Source organism: Canis lupus, unplaced genomic scaffold (genome assembly GCF_011100685.1).
Source record: "Canis lupus familiaris isolate Mischka breed German Shepherd unplaced genomic scaffold, alternate assembly UU_Cfam_GSD_1.0 chrUn_S1564H1752, whole genome shotgun sequence".
NCBI classification, from domain to species: Eukaryota; Metazoa; Chordata; class Mammalia; order Carnivora; family Canidae; genus Canis; species Canis lupus.
In genome coordinates, this window is record NW_023330404.1 from 74245 (window position 1) to 97906 (window position 23662).

Here is a 23662-nt window from a genome sequence, read left to right on the forward strand (position 1 = left end):
CTATTTCTTCCTGTTCCAGTTTTGGTAGTTTGTGGCTTTCCAGGAATGCGTCCATTTCTTCTAGATTGCCTAATTTATTGGCGTATAGCTGTTCATAATATGTTTTTAAAATCGTTTGTATTTCCTTGGTGTTGGTAGTGATCTCTCCTTTCTCATTCATGATTTTATTAATTTGAGTCTTCTCTCTCTTCTTTTTAATAAGGCTGGCTAATGGTTTATCTATCTTATTAATTCTTTCAAAGAACCAACTCCTGGTTCTGTTGATCTGTTCCACAGTTCTTCTGGTCTCGATTTCGTTGAGTTCTGCTCGAATCTTTATTAGCTCCCTTCTTCTCTTGGGTGTAGGATCTATTTGCTGTTTTTTCTCTAGCTCCTTTATGTGTAAGGTTAGCTTTTGTATTTGAGTTCTTTCCAGTTTTTGAATGGATGCTTGTATTGCGATGTATTTCCCCCTTAGGACTGCTTTTGCTGCATCCCAAAGATTTTGAACGGTTGTATCTTCATTCTCATTAGTTTCCATGAATCTTTTTAATTCTTCCTTAATTTCCTGGTTGACCCTTTTATCTTTTAGCAGGATGGTCCTTAACCTCCATGTGTTTGAGGTCCTTCCAAACTTCTTGTTGTGATTTAGTTCTAATTTCAAGGCATTATGGTCCGAGAATATGCAGGGGACAATCCCAATCTTTTGGTATCGGTTCAGACCCAATTTGTGACCCAATATGTGGTCTATTCTGGAGAAAGTTCCATGTGCGCTTGAGAAGAATGTGTATTCAGTTGAGTTTGGATGTAAAGTTCTGTAGATATCTGTGAAATCCATCTGGTCCAGTGTATCATTTAAAGCTCTCGTTTCTTTGGAGATGTTTTGCTTAGAAGACCTATCAAGTATAGAAAGAGCTAGATTGAAGTCACCAAGTATAAGTGTATTATTATCTAAGTATTTCTTCACTTTGGTTAATAATTGATTTATATATTTGGCAGCTCCCACATTCGGAGCATATATATTGAGGATTGTTAAGTCCTCTTGTTGAATAGATCCTTTAAGTATGATATAGTGTCCCTCTTCATCTCTCACTACAGTCTTTGGGGTAAATTTTAGTTTATCTGATATAAGGATGGCTACCCCTGCTTTCTTTTGAGGACCATTCGAATGGTAAATGGTTCTCCAACCTTTTATTTTCAGGCTGTAGGTGTCCTTCTGTCTAAAATGAGTCTCTTGTAGACAGCAAATAGATGGGTCCTGCTTTTTTATCCAGTCTGAAACCCTGCGCCTTTTGATGGGGTCATTAAGCCCGTTCACATTCAGAGTTACTATTGAGAGATATGAGTTTAGTGTCATCATGATATCTATTCAGTCTTTGTTTTTGTGGACTGTTCCACTGAACTTCTTCTTAAAGGGGAATTTTAAGAGGCCCCCTTAAAATTTCTTGCAGAGCTGGTTTAGAGGTCACATATTCTTTTAGTTGCTGCCTGTCTTGGAAGCTCTTTATCTCTCCTTCCATTTTGAATGAGAGCCTTGCTGGATAAAGTATTCTTGGTTGCATGTTCTTTTCATTTAGGACCCTGAATATATCCTGCCAGCCCTTTCTGGCCTGCCAGGTCTCTGTGGATAGGTCTGCTGTTACCCTAATACTCCTCCCCATAAAAGTCAGGGATTTCTTGTCTCTTGCTGCTTTAAGGATCTTCTCCTTATCTTTGGAATTTGCAAGCTTCACAATTAAATGTCGAGGTGTTGAACGGTTTTTATTGATTTTAGGGGGGGATCTCTCTATTTCCTGGATCTGAATGCCTGTTTCCCTTCCCAGATTAGGAAAGTTTTCAGCTAGAATTTGTTCAAATACATATTCTGGCCCTCTGTCCCTTTCGGCGCCCTCGGGAACCCCAATTAAACGTAGGTTTTTCTTCCTCAGGCTGTCGTTTATTTCCCTTAATCTATCTTCATGGTCTTTTAATTGTTTGTCTCTTTTTTCCTCAGTTTCCCTCTTTGCTGTCAACTTGTCTTCTAGGTCACTCACTCGTTCTTCCACCTCGTTAACCCTCGTCGTTAGGACTTCTAGTTTGGATTGCATCTCATTCAATTGGTTTTTAATTTCTGCCTGATTAGCTCTAAATTCTGCAGTCATGAAGTCTCTTGAGTCCTTTATACTTTTTTCTAGAGCCACCAGTAGCTGTATAATAGTGCTTCTGAATTGGCTTTCTGACATTGAATTGTAATCCAGATTTTGTAACTCTGTGGGAGAGAGGACTGTTTCTGATTCTTTCTTTTGAGGTGAGGTTTTCCTTCTAGTCATTTTGCTCAGTGCAGAGTGGCCAAAAGCAAGTTGTATTGGGAAAAAGAGAAAAAGAGAGGAGAGAAAGAAGGAAAGAAAAGAGAAAGAGAAAAAAAAAGGGAAGAAAAAGAAAAAAAAACGAAAAAAAAAAAAAAAAAGAAGAAAAAGAGAAAGAAAAAGAAAGGAGAAAAAAAGGGGGTGGGGGAAGGAAACAAATCAAAAAGCAAAACAAAACAAAAACAAAAACAAAAACAAAAACAAAAACAAACAAACAAAAAAAGAACCACCGGGGAGTATCTTCTGATTCTGTGTACTTTAAGTCCCTTGGCTTCTCCTGGAAGTTGTCAGTCTAGCTGGTGTTCTGGGGGAGGGGCCTGCTGTGCTGATTTTCAGGTGTTAGCAGTTGGGGGAGCTGCTGTGCCCCTGCCTGGTGCAGGGCTCGGTGGGGGTTGTTTACCCCGTGAGGCCGCAGGAGGAACAGCCCCAGTGGCGGGGCAGCTCTGGAAACCCGGATTCAGCTCCGGCAGGAACTCCGTCTGCAGGGCCTGGAGGCTCCGGGGCGGGGCCGCTGATCTGCTCAGCTGGGGCAGGAGCGTCCTTGCGGTCCTGGGCCCTCCCAGCCTCTGCCTGTCCCCGGGGAGGCCGGATCCTGGGCTGTGTCCCGGCGCCCTGTGCTCCGGAGCCTGCGCTGGTGGATTCGCGCTCCCGGGCCGCGCAACCCCCTCCGCGGAGCTGCCGCCCGAGCCCCTCCGAGCTGCTCCTGGAACCGCGCAGCCCCCTCCGCACGGAGCCTCTTCTTCTGCCCGAGCCCCTCCGAGCTGCTCCCGGGGCCGCGCAGCCCCCTCCGCGGAGCCGCCGCCCGAGCCCCTTCAGCTGCTCCGGGTCCCGCCGGGTCCCGCCGTGCGCGCTGCAGCCCTTAGGGAGCTCGGCGCACTCTCCTGGGCGCGCAGTTGCTGTTACTGTCCCGGGGAGCCCGAGGGCATCCCCGCCCTCCTGGGTCCTGCTCCAACTCCCCGCGAGCCCCTTTCCGCCCGGGAAGGTCGGTGCAGCTCCTGCGTCTCCGGGACGGGGCTCTCCTGTCCTGGGGACACTCGCCCCGGCCTCAGCCCGGCTCCTCGCGGGGCCCCTCCCCCTTGGAGGCCTTTGTTCCTTTATTTCTTTTTCCCCGTCTTCCTACCTTGATAGATGCGCGAACTCTTCTCACTGTAGCATTCCAGCTGGTCTCTCTTTGAATCTCAGGCCGAATTCATAGATTTTCAGGATAATTTGAAGGTTTTCTAGGTAGTTTGGTGGAGACAGGTGATTTGGAGACCCTACTCCTCCGCCATCTTGCTCCTCCCCCCTTATTTATTTATCAATGAGAGACACAGAGAGAGAGAGAGGCAGAGACAGGCAGAGGGAGATGCAGGGAGCCCGATGCAGGACTCGATCCTGGTACTCCAGGATCATGCCCCGGGGCCAAAAGCAAGTGTTAAATCTGCTGAGCCACCCAGGGATCCCCACATGCTGGAAATATTCTATGTCTCTTCTGGATTACGGCTAGGTCTATATGCATTTAAAAACTCATAAGCTGTATGCTTGATATTTGTGCACTTACTGGGTATGTGTACTACAATAAAAAAAACTTTTAAGAATGTAACAGAAAAAAATAATAACACATTTTAAGTGGGAATTACAAAGCTATGGTGATAAAGTTACTAATCTGCTAAATTCTCTTAAATATTACAAATACTGAAAATGGCAAATTTACAAAGATTACTTTTAAACTGAACATAGATTATACTAATACTATGAATTTGGATGACAGCATTCTATAACTAATTCGGAGCCTCATGCGCATGAGTTATAAGAGTATTTTTTTAAAGACTTTTATTTACTTATTCATTAGAGACACAGAGAAAGACAGACATAGGCAGAGGGAAAAGCAGGCTCTTTGTAGGGAGCCTGATGCGATACTCGATCCCATGACCCTGGGATCACGATCTGAGCCGAAGGCAGACGTTCAACCACTGAGCCACCCAGGTGTCCCAAGTTATAAGGGTTTTTAAACCCTGCATACAGCTAGATAAAGTTCTAATTAATAGTTTGAATGACATATATAAAAATAAAATAAAGAAAAGCTTGTTTAAAAATCTATTTTTTAAAGGAATGCATGCATATTAAAAAGTGCAAAAGGAACCAAGGTCTGTACATTAAAAAAATAAATTTCCCTCTAGTCTTTGTCCTTTCATCTTATAGACCTCTTTTTTTTAGAGGCAATCTCTTTCCTACATATCTTTCTGGACATACACAGGCATCTCCACAAATAATCATAAATGTACATATTGTTCTCTCACAATTTAAAAAAAATGCAAAATATCTATACATGCTGTTCTGCCACTTAGTTCTTTCACTTAGTACACATCTTAGGGAGTCATTCTATACTGGGGAACAGTTTTGCCTAATTGTTCAAAAAGTCTGAAAATATTCCATTATTTGGAAATATCATAATTTATTTAACTGGATCCCTACTGTTTCTGATTTCTGCTGTAACAAGTCATGCTGCAATAAATATCCATGTAAGCACATGTATATTCATCATTGGATATCAGTAAATACCTTAGTTGTTAGCTTTGTGATATTTGTTTTATCGCATTTCAACGATTACAGTATATCACTCCTCCTTCTGTGACTGAGCACAATGCATAGTTATTGATGCCTAACCAGAGGGATCCAGAACAGACACAGTGATAAACTGGAATCAAATCCTGTGCTCTAGAAATTTGAATCCTAGAAAAGAAACATAAGAAGAAAGAGAAGAAAACATAAAGGCAAATGAACACATATTTCGCAAAGCTTCTCAGGTATAATATACCTAGCCTGATCCATTTAAATTTTGTGTTTAATTTAGATATGTTACTTTTTTAGTGTATGAAGAGAATCCTGTTGAAAATTCAAGTGTGCTGTTTGTATCTATTAATTGTCTGCCTTTCCCTCCTTCTCTCCTTTCCTTCCCTCCTTTTGTTTTTTTACTTTAATCTTTGATCTTTATTTTATTCTTTATTACTTCATTCTTATTTCTTTTATTTTAATTTATTCTTATTTATGCTTTGTCCTATACTATTCTATGCATCTTCGGGGATGAACAGCTGAGAGTGGTTTACTGGTAAATTAATGCCAAGGAAAGAAAAAAATCTTCCTAAGGTCATTGTTTTTCCTTTTGCAAACTAAGTTCTTTTAGTAATAATTAAGTCCTGGTGCTCTAAAAGTCCTTTTACCCTCTGTAGAGCCCCAGAAGAGCTGTGACCATTGGTCAGACAGCTCAGAATCTGACTGCAGCAGCCAAGTCAGCCAAGCCTGTACTTTATGCTTTATCAGCTCGGAAGCTCACTGAGGAGTTATCTTCATGCTAAATAATTTTGTTGAGTCAAACACCATTGAAGCATTGGAGCCTCAGCTTGAGACTGGACAAACTCTTAAAGCCATTAAGAGGTCACACATCCTCCAATATCTCTTAAGAAAATTTCATGATTAATTTCTTTTGGTTAAAATAACAATTTTCCTTTCTACTCTCCTGACAGGACCCGGCCTGATACAATGAAAATTTATAAAAATATACTATAGTTACTGGTGGTCCGTCTAGGAAGAAGCTTAGAAAGAGAAGTTTTATAAACCCAGATAAGCATTAAAAGAAAACCCAACCTCTTTTAACCATCCCTATTTGCTGAGGCTTTTCATTTTATAAAGAAAAATCCTCAGAGGATGAAATAAAGTTAGTTTTTACTAGTTAATTTAAATACAAATAATTTTATTCTTTTTTTTTAAATATAAATACTTAAGCTCTGATGCTGTCTAAAGCATTGAGTATTTAGATATAACAGTTCTGTGTCCCTGATGGATGACAAAATTATCAATGTAAACAAGCTGAAGCTTAGTGTTCAGAACTGAGGTAGCCTAATAGAAACACTTTCCCCCAGGGATCACATGACACCTACATGGTGCTGGGAGTTTTCACTTTTCATTTGGTTGGTTTGAAACATGGTTCTTCTTACTTTTGTTTGGCTGAGACCTTCATATGGAAAATTATGGATTTCAGTGCAGTGTGAATATCACTGAACTGTGGATGGCAGTAAAAGGAAAGGGTATAAATGAGTCAAATTTTCACTAGGGATTAAACTTTTTTCTATCATTTGGTAATAAGTGGAGTGAGCATTTTTTTTGGATTTTAACTCATTATTTTTCCTTCCTTACTCTTCCTTCTTCCTTCCTTGTCTCTCCTTCCCTTTCATTTTTCTCCGCTTTGGCCTTCTGTGAAGCTAGTCCATGCTGTTTCTTTGAAGTCAAAGGGAAAACCGCACAAACTGATTCACTCCCCAAGAGCCAATTCTCTGGTGATCTGCTGTAATCGCTTTGCTGGTAGCACATTGAATCTTGTTAAAGGGCACACCCATCCAAAGTAGGACAAAAGTAGGTAATGCAGTCTCAGGAGGCATATTCTGTGGATATGTACTGATGACAGCTTAGCCTGCTGAGAGTCTACCCAGAAGAGCTTGGGCCTACGTGCCTTTCCTGGTCGGTATCAGCAAAGAGGAGAGCCATGAGGCACGATGCCCAGTTGCACAGTAAGAAACCTTAGTACAACAGATAATTCATCTCTCAATGATTTTAGCTCCAAATTACCTAATGAGACAAATTCTGGTGAGCCAGAGAAAAATATAATAAAAGAAGGAAAAAAATTAGATATATTTATTTATTGATTGCACATTGAAAGGAACCAAACTTAAAATACTGATCTAAAAAATATATCTCGATACTTAAAAAAAAAAACACAGAGATTCTAAAGAGGCAATGATAAGAGGACCCACAGCTCTTCTTTCTTGAATATACTTCACAAGTAAGTGCCCTTATGGGAGAAACTACTGTGTGAGTGAGATACATCAAAATAAGATAAAAACTTTTTTTTTTTTTTTTTCCGCAGAAATAGTCTCAGAGGTAAAACAGCTGAGGTATGTCACCAGCTAAGAGAAGAAAAATCATGCCTGGTAAAGCAGGTATGTTATGTCCTTCCTAAAATTTCCACTTTATTTACAATACATTATTGACCTTGATGGATATTTTCCCTCTTATTTGAGAGAAATGCAAATATATTAATATTTAATTAGTATTTAATGACTAGGGAAAATTATTATGTAGGTCCTTTTCCATTTTTTCTTTGCAGTGCTGGGGAAATCATTCTTTCAGAGTCCTTGTGTCTATTTCCTTACTAGGTTATCTTTTCCTTATTAGGTTATCTTTTCCCTTAAGGAATTCTCCAGAGTTGTTTGCAACTGTTTCTTATTACTTCCTAGCAAAAATAACTAGCAATTTCCTATGCTTATATCTGGTGATTGTTTACAATGTTGTCATTCATTTGGCATCTGGAAATGTTATTGTTAAAAATCAAGAAATATATATATATCATACACATGTGATAATATTCTCTAATAAAAGTGAGATGTCATAGTAGATTTAACTTTGTTTAATCTTATTAAAAATGATTGTATCTTTTTTGAAGGTGAATCTTCAAAGTAAAGGAATCTATTTTGTTACAGTTTTAAATAACAAACAAAACCCAACTGTGCTTGATTTCATGACAATTTCCTTGTTTAAGGAAGCAGTAGACCAGCAGCCATGTAGGCATTTGTTTACTTGCTTTTGTGATTTGTGGCCAAGAACTTAAAAGTATTATTACCTTTGACATTACCTTCACAATTCACCTCTGTAATAACTTTTTAAGTAAACGTATGCATTATTCTTTTAGTCTTATTATAACACTTAAATGTTTAAACACTTACCTGATATATGTAACCTTGCAGCACAATCTTTAGATGATGCTATTTCATTCAGGCAGCTGTTTTATACTTTGTTTCCTCCCACACAAAATAAATAAGATGAAATCAATGATACTCACTTTGCAAACCTAGAAAGTTATACCAATTCTTTCAGGCATTAAGTTTTCAAAAATGAAACTTCAGACTCTCCAAATTATACCATCAACTAGTGAAGGGTGTATATTTTTTTATAAGGAATGCTGTGTCTGTGGATGTACAGTGACAAATGCTTAAGTAATTTTGTGATACCTGTTATCCACCTTTAAAGATAATTTTTTAAAGAATTAAAAAATTTAAAGTCACAAAAATAAAGAAAATAAAAATCAGAATAAAGTTAATTTATTAAGAAAGTTAATTTGGTGTTTAAGATTTCATTATATTCAGTATTTTATGGCTAAAGTGATTAAGTAGTGAAATTATTTGTACCGTGTGTTCCAAAATCGATAATCCAATTTAAATGGGACTTGAATAAGTTTTTGTCCTTCTTACCTCTTACTTCTCCCTATGTTTTGGTTTCTCAAGTTCAACTCCATCGCATAATATTTGATTGGATAAGTGTATGATTAGATAAAACATATCTAAAGAAAAATGGTAATCTGAGACATTAAGTTATTATGTCTAGAGCAAATAAAATGTGTCATAATGTTAACATTTCAAATAATACACATTGGAAAAAATTATTGAGCTATAGTAGCAAGTACTGTCAATATTTTCAAAGTTATTGCATTCTTATTTAATGTATTCTTCTCAAGCCAAAGTCCACTTCTTCAACCTGGCCTTATAGCTCAGTAACGTTTGTTCTTGGTCATCAGAGTCACACATCCAATTCTGGCATTGGAAAAACAAATCAAACTTCAGTCATACTCTGGGTGAGTCAGTCTCATTATTTTCACATTTTTAGGTCAACAGCATAAATTATGTAAAGTGACAGTTTACACAGTGAGCACGTCTGTGTGTCCAATTTGTTACCAATATTAGCCTTGCAATCTATGGACAAGGAGACCTCAACTTAAATTCAAATTCATGGATGCAGTTGCTAAATGGAAGGAGATAACCTATGAGATTTACAGAATCTATCATTTCGGCATCCCCTTCCCTATTTTTTAGATTACTCGTGTATATAAGTTTGTAGGCTTTAGCACATTTTTAGTTTACCATAAATTGCTCTAAATTCTAAAAACTATATTGTTCACATTGGAAAGAGAAATGTTTCTTAAATTGAGTAGATGTGTCAAGCAATGGGATCCAGAGCATTTGCAAATACCCACAAGAGAAGTTAACGGGGAGAAAAAACACAATTTTTAGATTGTTATTATTGTTTGAGCTAAACACTAAATGATGGTTTCATAAATCCTGGTTATTCAATAATCCTAGTTATTCCTGGCTTTTATCAGCAAACTGGTTAATGTAAGTGGAACAGACAAAAGTCTTGATGTGTCTATAGATCTGGAATCCTGAGTAAGGACTACATATTAGTGCAATCAGAACATGGGCACTTACCTGGGTCACTTAGGTGGTTTTAACTGGGTTACTCAGACATTGGGTGACAATATTCATTTAGTTGCTTTTAATCTCTTCCTAGTTAAGAGGCATTCCTTAGATTGATAGTATTGGCATCTCCCAAGAGCCAATAAGAAATGCAGACTCTCAACCTCCATTCCAGAATCAGAATCTGTGTTTTAAAAAGATCACTAGGTGATTCCTATGTACATTAATATTTGAGAAGCAATGCTTCTGGTAGATAGGGAGTTCGATTTGGGATCGGATATGCAGCTAGCGGGGCCTTTCTGAAAAATTGCCAACCAACAATTTTTTATTGTTTTTCCTCTTTCTTTCACAGAAAGGAGAGAAGCATAGTACTTTTGCAAAAGACTAATAGTATCCACAGGACAAAGATGATGAATTCACCTGACATTTACAACCCTCCAGAACTACAATTTTGCTTTGCCTTGGTCAACAATTCATGCCCTAGAAATATGAGGTCTATGCTGAGTGTGTGTACCATGTATATTGTCATGATTGGTGCTATAGTGATGACCATGTTGGGCAACCTGGTTGTGATAATTTCCATTGCCCACTTCAAACAGCTCCAGCATCCTACCAACTTTCTGATCCTATCCATGGCCACCACTGACTTTTTGTTGAGCTGTGTGGTCATGCCTTTCAGTATGGTCAGGTCCATTGAGTCTTGCTGGTATTTTGGAGACCTCTTCTGCAAAGTCCACAGCTGCTGTGACATCATGCTCTGTACCACCTCTATTTTTCACCTCTGCTTCATCTCAGTGGATCGCTACTATGCTGTCTGTGACCCTTTGCATTATGTCATCAAAATTACCATCCCTGTAATAGAGGTCTTTCTGCTCATCAGTTGGTCTATTCCCATCTTTTTTGCCTTTGGCCTGGTATTCTCAGAGTTAAACCTAATTGGTACAGAGGACTTTGTTGCAGCCATTGACTGCACAGGTTTGTGTATATTGATATTTAATAAACTCTGGGGGGTGCTGGCTTCCTTTATAGCCTTCTTTCTCCCTGGAACTGTAATGGTGGGGATTTATGTACACATTTTCACAGTAGCTAGGAAGCATGCTAGGCAAATTGGCATGGGTCCTATCAAGAGACAAGCTGGGTCAGAAAGCAAAATGAAAGTATCATCCAAAACAGAAAGCAAGGCCACCAAGACATTAAGCATAGTCATGGGAGTGTTTGTGTTGTGCTGGCTGCCCTTTTTTGTCTTGACAATCATAGACCCTTTCATTAATTTTACAACTCCTGAAGATTTGTACAATGTCTTCCTCTGGCTGGGTTATTTCAATTCCACTTTCAATCCCATTATATATGGCATGTTTTATCCCTGGTTTCGAAAAGCATTGAGGATGATTGTCACTGGAACAATCTTCCACCCTGACTCTTCTACCCTAAACCTATATCCTGCAGATACTTAGGCAATGTTCTCCATTCTCCAAGATTCTTTCCTAGTAGGGAATCTTGGATGATCTTTTCCCAAAAGTAGGGCCATGAACTTACTGGGTAAGGAGATTCCTCCAGTTGGTGTTATGGACACTTAAGTAGGAGCAATAGATCTAACCTTCTGGGTGTACCAGAGCTACCAAAGTGGTTGGTTTCTGGAGTTCTGGGGAAGGCACCTCCAATAAAAAGAAACTCTGTCGCATGGCCTACTAATTCCTGAATTTACAAAATCAGGGATTTAGAATTTCATTCTTTTGGCTTAAACCCAATGGGGGATCCTCTTTTTTTTTTTTTTCTTATACACATCAGAAGAAGAGACACAGTTGGTTGTCACACTTATTTACAGCCACACCAAGTTTATCTAAATCTTTCTTAAGATAATTGTTATATCTGGGGCACCTAGGTGGCTCAGTTGGTTAAGCATCTGCCTTTTAGTTCAGGTCATGATCCCAGGGTCCTGGGATCGAGCCCCGACCTGCATCAGGCTCTTTTCTCAGCAGAGAGCCTGCTTCTCCCTCTGCCTCTGCCTGCCACACCTGCTTGTGCTCTCTTTCTCTCTTTCTGTCAAATAAATAAATAAATAATAAAATCTTTTAAAAAAAGATCACTGTTATTGTATCTTAGAAGAGTGGGGGAGAGAGCTTGAGAACACTGGGAACCTGGATTATTGAGCATGTGAGTGATGTGGAAGGGGAGAAGAAAGCAGACAAGCGCAACTACTTTCATTTTTTGTGTTCTGACTTTAACCTCTTTCAAAAAGAATTGATGTGAGTTTTGTAATATTTTGATAAAATTGAAATGTCTTATTGAATAAGAAGAATAAATAAAGAGTTTGGGAATATATTCTTTCTTTCTCCCAATATATAACTGTGTGTGTGTATATGTATATCTATATGTATATATGTATATGAGTGTGTGTGTGTATATATATATATGGCCTGTGTATATACATATAGGTGGTATTGCCACATATTTGGGTTTCTGTGTGTACATAGTAATTATTCACCGAGCTTCATTCACAAACTTAAGTTCCTGCCCTATCCCAGAGTTTTAGGATAATACTTAATGCCTCAAATCTCTCTTCATGTCTTTTTCTTCCTTCTATCCCATAAACTTGTTTTGTTACAATCTTCTTTTCATCCTTCACACCATCTCTTCATCTCTCTAACCTGGTAGTTTTCAACCAGGGACAGTTTTGCTCCTTGTGGACATGTGGCAATGTTTGGAGACATTTTTGGTTTTCACAACCAGGGAGGGAGGACTACTGACATTGAGAGGGTAGAGGTAAGGAATGCTGCTAAACAGTCTCCAACTGCTGCACAGTTGGAGCTGCACAGACAGCTACAACATTAAAGGATTATCTGGCCCCAAACTTCAATAGAGTCCATGGTTGAGAAACTTGTTTTAACCTTAGCTAAGCTCACAGCATCCATGTCTATGTCTGTCTAGATTTCTTTTAAATATATTTCTTTTCAGCTGTATCGTTTCTTCCAACTTTGAGTCCCTCATTTCTTACTACCAGTGAAATATTTTTTTGAATGTTCCATTAAGATCTCAAACTCAACGTATCTAGCATCATCCCTCTATGCACACCCCACTAGCAAAGGCATATAGTGGAAAATGGCTTATTGACTCAGAAACACTTGCAATATTCAAAATACAGCTTTCATGCTCATATAGTGAGCTTCCTGAGAGAATAGAAATCAGATTTTCCCTTCCCTTTCCTAATACCTCAATAGTGGAAGTGTTTTATAGAAAGGTTTGGTCATGTAAAAATATTGTTAACTATCTCATAGATTGACAGGTTGGAAATTTCTTAAATGGAGATATTCAATGAAAGGACTTTTCCAGCCAAATAGAATATATCTACAAACTTATAACTGTTCATATGTGGCCAATGCAATTTATTTATAACCTTTGCTTACTTTTGTAGGAGGTAAGGTTACTTTGCAAAATGTAACTTTCAGACACTGGTAGGTTTTAAGGAGAAAACTTGTTACCATCAGCATAGGTTTTAATGATAAGTGCATTTTATTACAGTGATTCTTATAATAATATCAGAATGTTTGGTTAGCCATACCGTCTTCATTCTTTGACCTGGCCAAGAGACATTAACTTCCAGGCAGGACATCTTACTCTTTAAGGTTTCTAATGTTCATATACATACATACATACATACGTATATGGTTGAAGTTTCTAAAGTTTATTATATGTATATCCTAAATGCTGTTGTGAACCTTTTTGTTTTTTTTGACTCTATTCTCACTGTGGACTAACTATTAGGAATGACTCATTACTCCAAACACATTTAATAACATCTCTATTAGGTTGAGAATCCCCAATACTCTCTGTATGCCTGTGTTCTATTGAATATCAAGAGCTTCCTGGGGCTTCTGCTTGTAATTTAGTCATTTGAATATAGCAAATTTGGTCTTGAGATGTTTCACCAAATTATTGTTGTCAAAGAACAGGAATTGAAATTGAAATTAGGTTTTGAGATGCTTAGTAGAGTATTGGTTTATTCTTTAATGATTACAGTAATTCAGTCCTTTAGGGGGAGATTTCCTCTGCCCCTAATCCTGAAGGTAACATTCCAGAGGCTAAGATACTGCTTCCTTTTGAAGAACCAAAGAAGCAGGAGGAGTTTCTGAGGCTTTAGGCAAAGTTAGACCCTCTCTGGGTCTGATGGGGCAGTAGATAAAGCAGTGCATGATGGCAGGAGCGTTTTGCAATCGGCTTTCCATAATGGGTCTTCCTCTCTCTTTAAGGATTCAGCAAGGCTATTTGAACTGCTTGAGCCTAGGGACTGAACAGGAAGGGCAGCCATTCACTCAGTACATACTCATTTATCTGTTGACATACAGCTAGTTTGAGGAAAAGTGAATCATTCCATTATTATTCCAAATCCAGTGCTCTTCTTTCCAGAACATATCTAGGTTGAATAGAGCAGCCATTATCTCAAGAGGATGGTGGCTGCCATAGACACTTTGCTCTGTATTGAAAACCACTCAGTTCAATAAATATTCACTGCTGAGCATCTACTATGTGCCAAGAGCTACTTCTGAGTGTTTTTGGTTTAGAGATGAATAAAATTGAAATTCTGGTTTCAAGGGGCATATAGTCTAACAGGAGAGACATAGCCACTCAATTACAGTACATGGTAATTTGTCCTGTGATAGAGCCAGGCACAATAAGCAATAGGAATGTGGAGGAGGAATATTTTGCCCAGCTTGGGATGTAAAGAAGACTGTCCTCATTTTAGGTCAAAGGAATGTGATTAGATTGAGCTACTTCCAACCACTGAAATATCTGATTTTAGCACTCCCTCTAATCTCTAGCATAAATCCTTGTTTCTTTAAGAGATCATGCAATTTTCCAATATTACAAGATTCAAAACCAGGTCTAATTCTTGGTAAAGTTCATGCTTTTTACCTCATCTACTGCTAATCTAGGTTTTCCCTTTCGTATGCATTTAGTTGATCTTTGGATTGCAGAGGAGCTACTAAAAACTAGAAATCTTATATTCCCTAATCAAGATCTGAAATGCTTCTTTATTTGTATCTTCAAGGGAATTGTTTTTACTATTCTTTCTGAAAAAAAAAAAAAAAAAAAAAAAAAAGCCCTCACTTCCTTAGACCTTAGTGATCAGTGTGATTGCTGTTTCAGACTACAAATATGAATAGAGCCAATTCTTAAAAACTTACTGACTGCCTGTCCCAAATATTGATGAGCATTTGAGGGTTCCTTGGGGATCATGGACTAGATTTTTTCTTTTTTGAGAATATCTCCTAATAGCTTTTCTATCTCCTGAACCGACACTAATAGTTTATTTCAAAGTAGTCTGACATTGCTTTGGGGGGAAAACATTAATATTTCTGCCTTATAGCCTAGGCTAGTGGCTTTAGTGTTATTATAAACTGAGGGGTGTCATGGTATGTGACAATCCAGGATCCTTTCTGGTCTGATTATTAAGCTCTGGAGTCAGAAATCTATTTCCATGCACATGGACTTGATACAAGGCATGTTTCTAGCAGTCACCACTGGGTTTAGCCCAGACTTTGTAGAGAAGGTGGAAATGCCTGCCAACCTCCTTCATTTTTTTCCATTTTCTTTCCTTCTTTTTTTTTTTTTTTTTTTTTTTTGGCCTTTACACCATCTACTAAAGGCCACACTGGCAGATATAATCTCTTGTCACCTTTAGAATTATGTTATTTTTGCAACATCAGTTTGACTTACATTATACAATGATCTCTTCAAGGCCATAAAGAGGTGTTCAATCCTCTAGAGGTTTGGTACCAAAAATTAGAGAGAGCAGAATATGATTGAATATGTTATTTTCCTTGATAATATCCATGTAAAACATGGACATATAAGTCTAATTGTAGGTACTCTCACCAATGGGGAGACAGAGGCATGAAGAGGATAAGTGATGACCCAGGCAGTAACAGAACCAGAATCTAACTCTGCTGTGTTCAGGACACTGTTTCATCTACTGGGATTTCTTTTTTTTTTTTTTCAAGATTTTATTTATTCATGAGAGACAGAGAGAGAGAGGGAGAGAGAGAGGCAGAGACTCAGGCAGAGGAAGAAGCAGGCTCCATGCAGGGAGCCTGATGTGGGACTCCATCCTGGGACTCTAGGATCATGCCCTGAGCCGAAGGCAGGTGCCAAACCACTGAGCCACCCAGGGATCCTCATCTACTGGGATTTCTTTAACCAACACAAAGCATAGAACTTAAAAACAAAACAAAACAAAAAACACCATGATGAATTCAGTGTGGGGGGCACAAACCAAAGAGCTTATAATTAATTATTCTCAACTATTTTCTTGAAAGAAATGTACATGAATAATCCCAAAACAGAAGGAATATATGGAACTCATTGAAAATAAAATTAAACAAAAGGATATATAAAACCAGTGTCTTCAATTTTCATCTTTAATTAATTGGCAGGATAAATGATCCTGTCCTGAGTAGGAGCCTCAAACTACTGAGATTTGTGAATAGTGCAAACTAGGTCCCTAGGTGCTCCTCCAGCCCTCATACGGATACCACACTGAGGACTAGTTTCTATTTGGAGTGTAAGATCATTAACTGATTGCACATCTGTCATCTTTGCTGATCGGAGAGAATTCTACATATCTATGCTCACTGGCTATAGGAACGGCTTCTTCTGATGAAGTGACTCTAATTCTTACCTCTGTAAGTAGCTTAGAAATGTTGAATTCAATTCATTAGAACCTGTTTAAAATGTCACAGGTGACTGTTAAGATATATAGAATACTTTTTCATATCATATCAGATAGTTCTTTCGAAATGTATAAACAATGTGTGTTCTCCTTAAAAATTGTGTAACATGCAAAACTGAAATTGGGTCATTCTCTACTCTTTTAATTATTTATATTTTGAATTATTTTCTTTAGAAGAGTTGACATGTAATTAAAATGCTTAATCTATTTATTCACTGTCAATTTATTTAATTTTTTAAAAAATTTATTTAATTTTTGAAAGGAGGAATCAGAAGTTACTCCTTCTCCAAGTAATGATTTGTTGCAAAGAGCTAATTCTTCCCTTGGTTCAGATTCATACGTTTGACCATAGGTGAACTTAACAAAATAGAAGAGACGTGCTCTCAATAAATTGTGTAGTACCTGCTGTAACATCGCCTGCTTTGTTTTTGAGGGAACGTTTAGCCTGTGCTCTTCTTTTTCCTTAAAGATACAGTCTATGCTAATTTCAGAAATGCCCAATCAGACAAACCAGAGGTAGTAGAGAAGTGACTCTTATGAGACCATAAGTCCCATGCTGCACTGATTTTCAAAGCACATTTGATTCAGTAGCCAAGGAAATTGTACTTGGTTCCAAACTGTCCTTCAGTTTCTCCTCTTTATCTCCCCCCACCCCGCCCCCAGTGAGACAGGTGGTCAGTTCCCAGAGAGAGAGACGAAGAGTAGAAACCATAAATGGACACTGTCCTCAGCCAAGGTTCTGAAGAACGCCCCACCACTTTCTGCTACCAGGTGAATGGGTCTTGCCCCAGGACAGTCCATCCTCTGGACATCCAGTTGGCCATCTACATGGCCTGTGCAGTAGGCATGCTGATTACAGTCCTGGGAAATTTGTTTGTGGTGTTTGCTGTGTCCTACTTCAAAGTGCTTCACACTCCCACCAACTTCTTGCTGCTTTCCCTGGCCCTGGCTGACATGTTTCTGGGTCTGCTGGTGCTGCCCCTCAGTACCATTCGCTCAGTGGAGAGCTGCTGGTTCTTTGGAGACTTCCTCTGCCGCCTGCATACCTACCTGGACACCCTCTTCTGTCTCACCTCCATCTTTCATCTCTGTTTCATTTCCATTGACCGCCACTGTGCCATCTGTGAGCCCCTGATCTATCCTTCCAAGTTCACAGTCAGGGTGGCTGTCAGGTACATCCTGGCAGGGTGGGGGATTCCAGCGGCTTACACTGCCTTCTTCCTCTACACAGATGTGGTAGAAAATGGGCTCAGTCAGTGGCTGGAAGAGATGCCTTGTGTGGGCAGTTGCCAGCTGCTATTCAATAAGTTTTGGGGCTGGTTAAATTTTCCTATGTTCTTTTTCCCCTGCCTCATCATGATCAGCTTGTATGTGAAGATTTTTGTGGTTGCTACTAAGCAGGCTCAGCAGATCAGCACCTTGAGCAAAAACCTGGCTGGGGCTGCCAAACGTGAAAGAAAAGCTGCCAAGACCCTGGGCATCGCTGTGGGCATATACCTCTTGTGCTGGCTTCCCTTCACCATTGACACTCTGGTTGACAGCCTCCTTAACTTCATCACACCACCACTGGTTTTTGACATCTTTATCTGGTTTGCTTATTTCAACTCAGCCTGCAACCCTATCATCTATGTCTTTTCCTACCGGTGGTTCAGAAAGGCACTGAAACTCTGCCTGAGTCAGGAGATCTTCTCACCTCGGACACCCACTATTGATTTGTACCAAGAATGACTTCTTCAACTGAATGCAGGAAAGGGGTAGGTCTTTGCAGGAAGGATGAGTCGTGCTGTGGCAGTGGGCTGTGTTGTGTCATGAGTTTGTGGGCATGCTTTTTAGGCACCATGGGTTAAGTGGTGGAGAAAAAAAACAATTTATTAAGTCAGAAAGAAATATAGCACTCTTTTTATTGAATGTTTCTATAGTAGAATTTAGGACAAGGAGAAAATTAAATCAACCAGATATTTGTTGGATAAGTTAAAATTCTGTGAAAATATTCAGTTCCTTGTTTATAACTTCCTTGAGACGGAGGAGATACAGAGGTGGAGAGAAAAGAGCATGAGGTCGGGATTTCTGAATTCTCCTCCTTGTTCTGCCAACTGGCAGTGTTGGGTGACGCTATTTTGGCAGTCTTTGAATTCCTCCCCATCTAACAGAGCTCCAGCTAGAAAATCAGGATTTCACAATGTTTGTTCTCTAAGGTATCCTGAAGCTCAAATATTGTACAATTTAACGTTGGGAAATGTTGTTTGAATCTTAATTTCACATCACTTTTCATAATCATAGTCAAGTGTTTAGACTATTTCTTTTTCAAAATGTTCCCTTTAGAATGCCTGTCTCCTTGGAACCCCACCACTAAACAGGATTTTAAGCCGGCTTCATCCATTTCAATGATTACTGACTAAATGTACTATATTCTTGAAGGAATATTTTCTTCCTTTTCTTTAATAATTTTTTGTGGTTGCTTTATTCCTTTTCTTTAATAATTGAAACTTGGAAATAGTGGAATATTTTGTAAAGTGGTAATGATCCACATCATTCCATTATAATATTTCTTCCTTTAAAAAAAAATCACATAAATTAGACCTACTGTCTTTCCCGGGACACTAGTATATGATTTTCTTTGGAAAAACAAGTACCTATGCCACATTCTTGTTCCACTTTGAACCAAGTATTTCTTATAGGCTATTACCAGTAAAGGTACTGACATCTTCTATGTACATTTTGGTTCTGTCTTCTTCCTAAATCTTTTCCTACAGGTCTCTAGAAACTCCCACATTTCTCACTGAATATTTTTCAAATTGATAATTGCTTATTTGGAAAACTTACTTGTAAATTAATTTGAGGTCTCTGAAGTACAAATAAATGTACTATAGATACAAACATAAACCAATCAATCCAAAAAAGTAATGTTTTATTTTGTCATTGAAGTTTGCTGAAGCAAATTTATTTCATTTCATTCTTTCTTTCTGGCTAGAGAGATAAATTGGCTTTACTGTTTTTCTTAATTAAAAAAATATTTATTGTAAACATTTTTCAATGTATTTTTTTTAAATTTTTTTAAAAATTTTTATTTATTTATGATAGTCACAGAGAGAGAGAGAGAGAGACGCAGAGACACAGGCAGAGGGAGAAGCAGGCTCCATGCACCGGGAGCCCGACGTGGGATTCGATCCCCGGTCTCCAGGATCGCGCCCTGGGCCAAAGGCAGGCGCCAAACCGCTGCGCCACCCAGGGATCCCTTTCAATGTATTTTTAATGCTTAATTTTTCTTTGGGAGTAATTATTCTTTCTTTTTCAATTAACTCAAGTATTATCACATAGTTAAATGAAAAAAATTATAAATTAAGATTCATCCTAACATATACAATTTTGAGACATCAAGGAACACTGTGCCTTAGATACAAGAATAAATATAATTTGCAAAGTATAAATCAGTCACCACTCTAAAAAACTTACTTTCCTCTTCCTAGAATAAAATCCACACCTATTCCCACTCCACTGAACATAGATAGCATTATCTGTCTTAGAAGAACACTCAGCTGTATCACAAGGTGGAACTCCACATAAATAATTTTTTAAAAATGCATATTTAAGTGTTGCTAGACAGGTTTTTGTTGAAACAGGATGTCTCAAGAGTCTTTACTATGTCATGTCTCGTGTTATTCTCCAAGAGCAGGATATAATATGTAGCAATTCCAAAACATTGCTGATGCAGAAACTTCTTTTCCCTAGAGTACTTTATAGGATGACTGATAAAACCCCATTTAGTAAATGTTGGCTCAGAAGATAATGAGAATTAGAGGAGTCAAGACCTGAGCAGAGGGATGGAGGTAAGTCTTTACATTGAAATGGAGAATGCTTGGGAAGCTGTAGGGAGAGGCTTGAATGTCAACCTTAGGAAGGTGGAAGAGGTGACAATTCCCTTGGTAATTGTTTAGCTGTTTTATCTCCATATTTTCTGAATACTCTGTGTACTTTCTCAGTCTCTTTGGTCAGCTATTCCTTCGGCCTAAAAATACCTTTCCCTCCTTTCCTTCCTGCAAAAAAATCTTAATCTCTTAAAGCCCGGCATAAATGCTACTTCTAGTATGCCTACATGATCTTCCATGGGGGTGCCAATCTCCTCCCTTTTGTGCTCCTCAAATACACCTCTTATCATTTAAACCTCTGTGAATCCCAAGCCATAATTGTCAATATATCAGGTTTTTTCTACAAGATATTCTAAGTTTTTTGTTTTGTATTCCTGAAACTCTGAACCCAGAACTCAGAATGCCAAGTCTTCAGAGATATTTGTGAAATGGATCAATGAATGAGTCAGTATAAGGATCAATGCCTGTTGTCATCACATAATTGTGTACCTATATCTTTAAAAATAAACTTTTTATTTTAGAATAGTTTTAAATTTACAGAAAATTTGCAAAGATAGTACAGAAATTCCTATACCCTGCAGCCCATTTCTCCTATTGTCATACATTTCTTAAAATTAATGAACCAACATTATTATTATAAAGATATTATAACAATATTATTATTAATGTATCATTAAAAACTCCACACATTATTCAGATTTCCTCATTTCCCCTTATCTCCTTTCTCTGTCTCAGCTTCCCAGTTAGGATGCTACATTACATTTAGTTGTTATGTCTCCTTAGGGTCCTCTAGACCCTGACAATTTCTTTTACTCCCCTTATTTTTGATGACCTTGATGGTTTTGAGAAGCACTGGTCAGATATTTTGTAGGATAGTCCTCAATGACTAGTTTGTTTGATGTTTTTCTCACTATTTCACTGGGGCTATAAGTTTTGGGTAAAAAGACTGTAGAAATACATGTCATTTTTATCATATCATACAAGGGCATTCTGATATCAACATGACTTGTCAGTGCTGATGTTAACCTTAATCTAGCTGAGCTGGTGTTTGTCCTTTTAAAATTTTCCGCAGTTAAACAACATTGCTTCTTGCCAGAGTTACAGATTCTTAAAGATAAAGTATGTGCCTATTACCTATTTCTATATAATATAGCACTGATTTGGTACAATGTGAACATGTGGTTCATGCTTTATAAGTAAAAAAAGAAAGATGAATACATGAATATTTTTATTGATGTATATTCCACTTGTCTCCTAAAAGTAGCAAATTTTCTGTTGAAGTTAAGTTTTGTCACAGAAAAAGAAAGAACTAGAGGCTTCATTCAAAGGAGACTCTTCCTGAATGAAAAATCAATATTCAATGTATTTGAACAGAATAGCATAGCAATGAGTGCTATCCGTACCGACCATTAACACAGTTTTGAATAGTAGTAGTACTACTAGTAGTAAGAAGAACAGACAAATAATCATCCTATCATCACTTAGGGAAGTGCAATGGCTTCTGCTTCCCACATTGGGGGAGGACATAATTAGGATGGAAGTTTGTCTGGCAATGATAACAGCCTGGTCAGGATGGTGTTTATGTTTGCAGATGACCCTCAACCCCCAAGAGGTCTTGAGTGTGAATCAGACAAGGTGTCTGTGTTACTCTACACACAATTTATAGATAATTATTTCAGATCTCTCTCCTCAGACATTAGGCACAATACAAATAATTGCCCCCAAAAGCCTCCCTTGGGAAATTAAGAAAAGCAACAGAAAGCAGGAACCTTGCGAAGGCAATTCACAGGTGAAATATCTGACAGGTTGCGAGAGAGTAAAAAGCTTTGTAAGACAAGAGGAAAGGGTATCAAAGACGAAAGATGTTTTCAGGTGACATCCCAGAACAAAGGGAAGAGTCAGTGAATTAAAAGAAATGAGGGAGGGAAGTGTTTTTAGAAATGGGATAGGCTGAGTTCTGAAGTAATTCAAATAAAATTTTAACATTTATTAGGAAAGTGCATGCCTTTGGAGAAGTGACAAGGAAGTGCACAATTTAACATGACTGGAAAAACATTGATCTACCTAATTAAACTTGAAGGGTATTGTGTTTTCTCCTCATGAATAGTCTTGTTTGATTTTCAAAAATTCATTTCATTCAGAAATTGTAAAGATTTCTTTAACTTCTTCAGCCCATTTGTTTACATTTGTTCAGAGAACAAATTCACGGTGGCTGAACTGTCCTTGAAAACCCAGCCACTCACAGTGACTTTTATGGCTTTCCTGAACCATGGGTAAAATCAAAGGGTTCATGGGTGAGTTATAGTAAGCACCCCAAAAGGAAATCTCATAAAAATAGGCAGGGGTTATGAAGCTCATTTAGGCATCAATTAATAAGTCAATACTCTATGGTAACTGTGAAGTCATAAATGCTACCACCGTGATACCCAGGGTTTTAGCAGCTTTTCTCTGCCTCTTGGCCACTCTGGATTTCTAACTATCTGATGATGATTCTGTTTTCCCTCCAGTATATTCAGTCTTGTTAGCCTGTTGTCTAGCCACGAGAAAAATATTGCTATAGAGGATTATCATTAACAAGGGTAGGTATAAAGAATAGAAAATCTATCAACACCCAGTCTTGATTTACAACTGTCTGACACCCTCCTACACAGCTGAGGGCACTTACTAACTCCTCCAGCCCGTCATCATAGATGCCTGTGTAGAACATGGCACCACTGTATATGAGGAGCAGGATCCAGGAGATGCTGACGCATATCCCTGACACAGTCACCGTGAACTTGGTGGGATAGACCAGAGGGACAGTAACAGGAAGGTACCTGTCAATGGAGATGAAGTACAAGTGGAAGAGAGAGGAGTAGCAAAATGCCACTTTGCAGCACGTGTGGAAGGTACAGAAACTTGGCCCAAAGTACTGGCAGCTGTCCACAGACCTGACCTTGATGAAGGACATGACCGTCACCCGCACCAGAGAGTCAGCACAAGCCAGAGAGGGGATAACACTGGTTGGAGAGTGCAGCTGTTTGACATGCAGGATGGAAATCACCACCCGGGGGTTTCCAAACACAGCTAGCAAAGATACAAAACGAAACACTGAGTACAGAATCAACCTGGATCCAAGCAAGTAGGAAGTTCTCACACAAGATCCATTCACACTCTCATAACAAAGCGGCACAGTAGCAGGGTGGGAAAGATTGCTGATCATGGTTTCTGCAGTTTGATGTGTCCCAATTTCTGTCCTTCCTTGTGGTAAAAATAAAGTTTTCCAATTCTGAGAATTATAAAAAAAATAAAACTGCCTATTTGAGCAACTACTTTTAAGTATTGCCTTATAATCTATCCTTTTTTCCATTCTAATCATCAAAAGAAGTTAAAAGAATTTCAAAAGTTAGAAATTTATCCTTTCTGATTTTAATGCAGGAAATTCTTTCTTTCTTTGTCTTTCTTCCTTTTCCTTCCTTCCTTCCT

General features: G+C 38.4%; 2 protein-coding genes and 1 pseudogene across 2 annotated transcripts; 2 read left to right on the forward strand and 1 right to left on the reverse strand.

The window, feature by feature from the left end:
- Nucleotides 1-10011: 10011 nt before the first annotated feature.
- On the forward strand, nt 10012-11351 carry LOC119878376 (trace amine-associated receptor 4). The gene has a single exon (XM_038589003.1). It carries the CDS (start codon nt 10012-10014, stop codon nt 11056-11058), a length of 1047 nt encoding a protein of 348 aa, XP_038444931.1. The 3' UTR covers nt 11059-11351.
- Nucleotides 11352-17045: 5694 nt separating this feature from the next.
- On the forward strand, nt 17046-18059 carry LOC119878377 (trace amine-associated receptor 5). Its single transcript, XM_038589004.1, has one exon. It carries the CDS (start codon nt 17046-17048, stop codon nt 18057-18059), a length of 1014 nt encoding a protein of 337 aa, XP_038444932.1.
- A 4318-nt stretch (nt 18060-22377) lies between these two features.
- On the reverse strand, nt 22378-23399 carry LOC119878378 (annotated as a pseudogene).
- Between the last annotated feature and the right edge of the window lie 263 nt (nt 23400-23662).

Excerpts from the sequence above, each read along its gene's own strand:
- LOC119878377 (XM_038589004.1), top strand. The coding sequence starts at position 17,046 with ATGGACACTGTCCTCAGCCAAGGTTCTGAAGAACGCCCCACCACTTTC.
- LOC119878376 (XM_038589003.1), top strand. The coding sequence starts at position 10,012 with ATGATGAATTCACCTGACATTTACAACCCTCCAGAACTACAATTTTGC.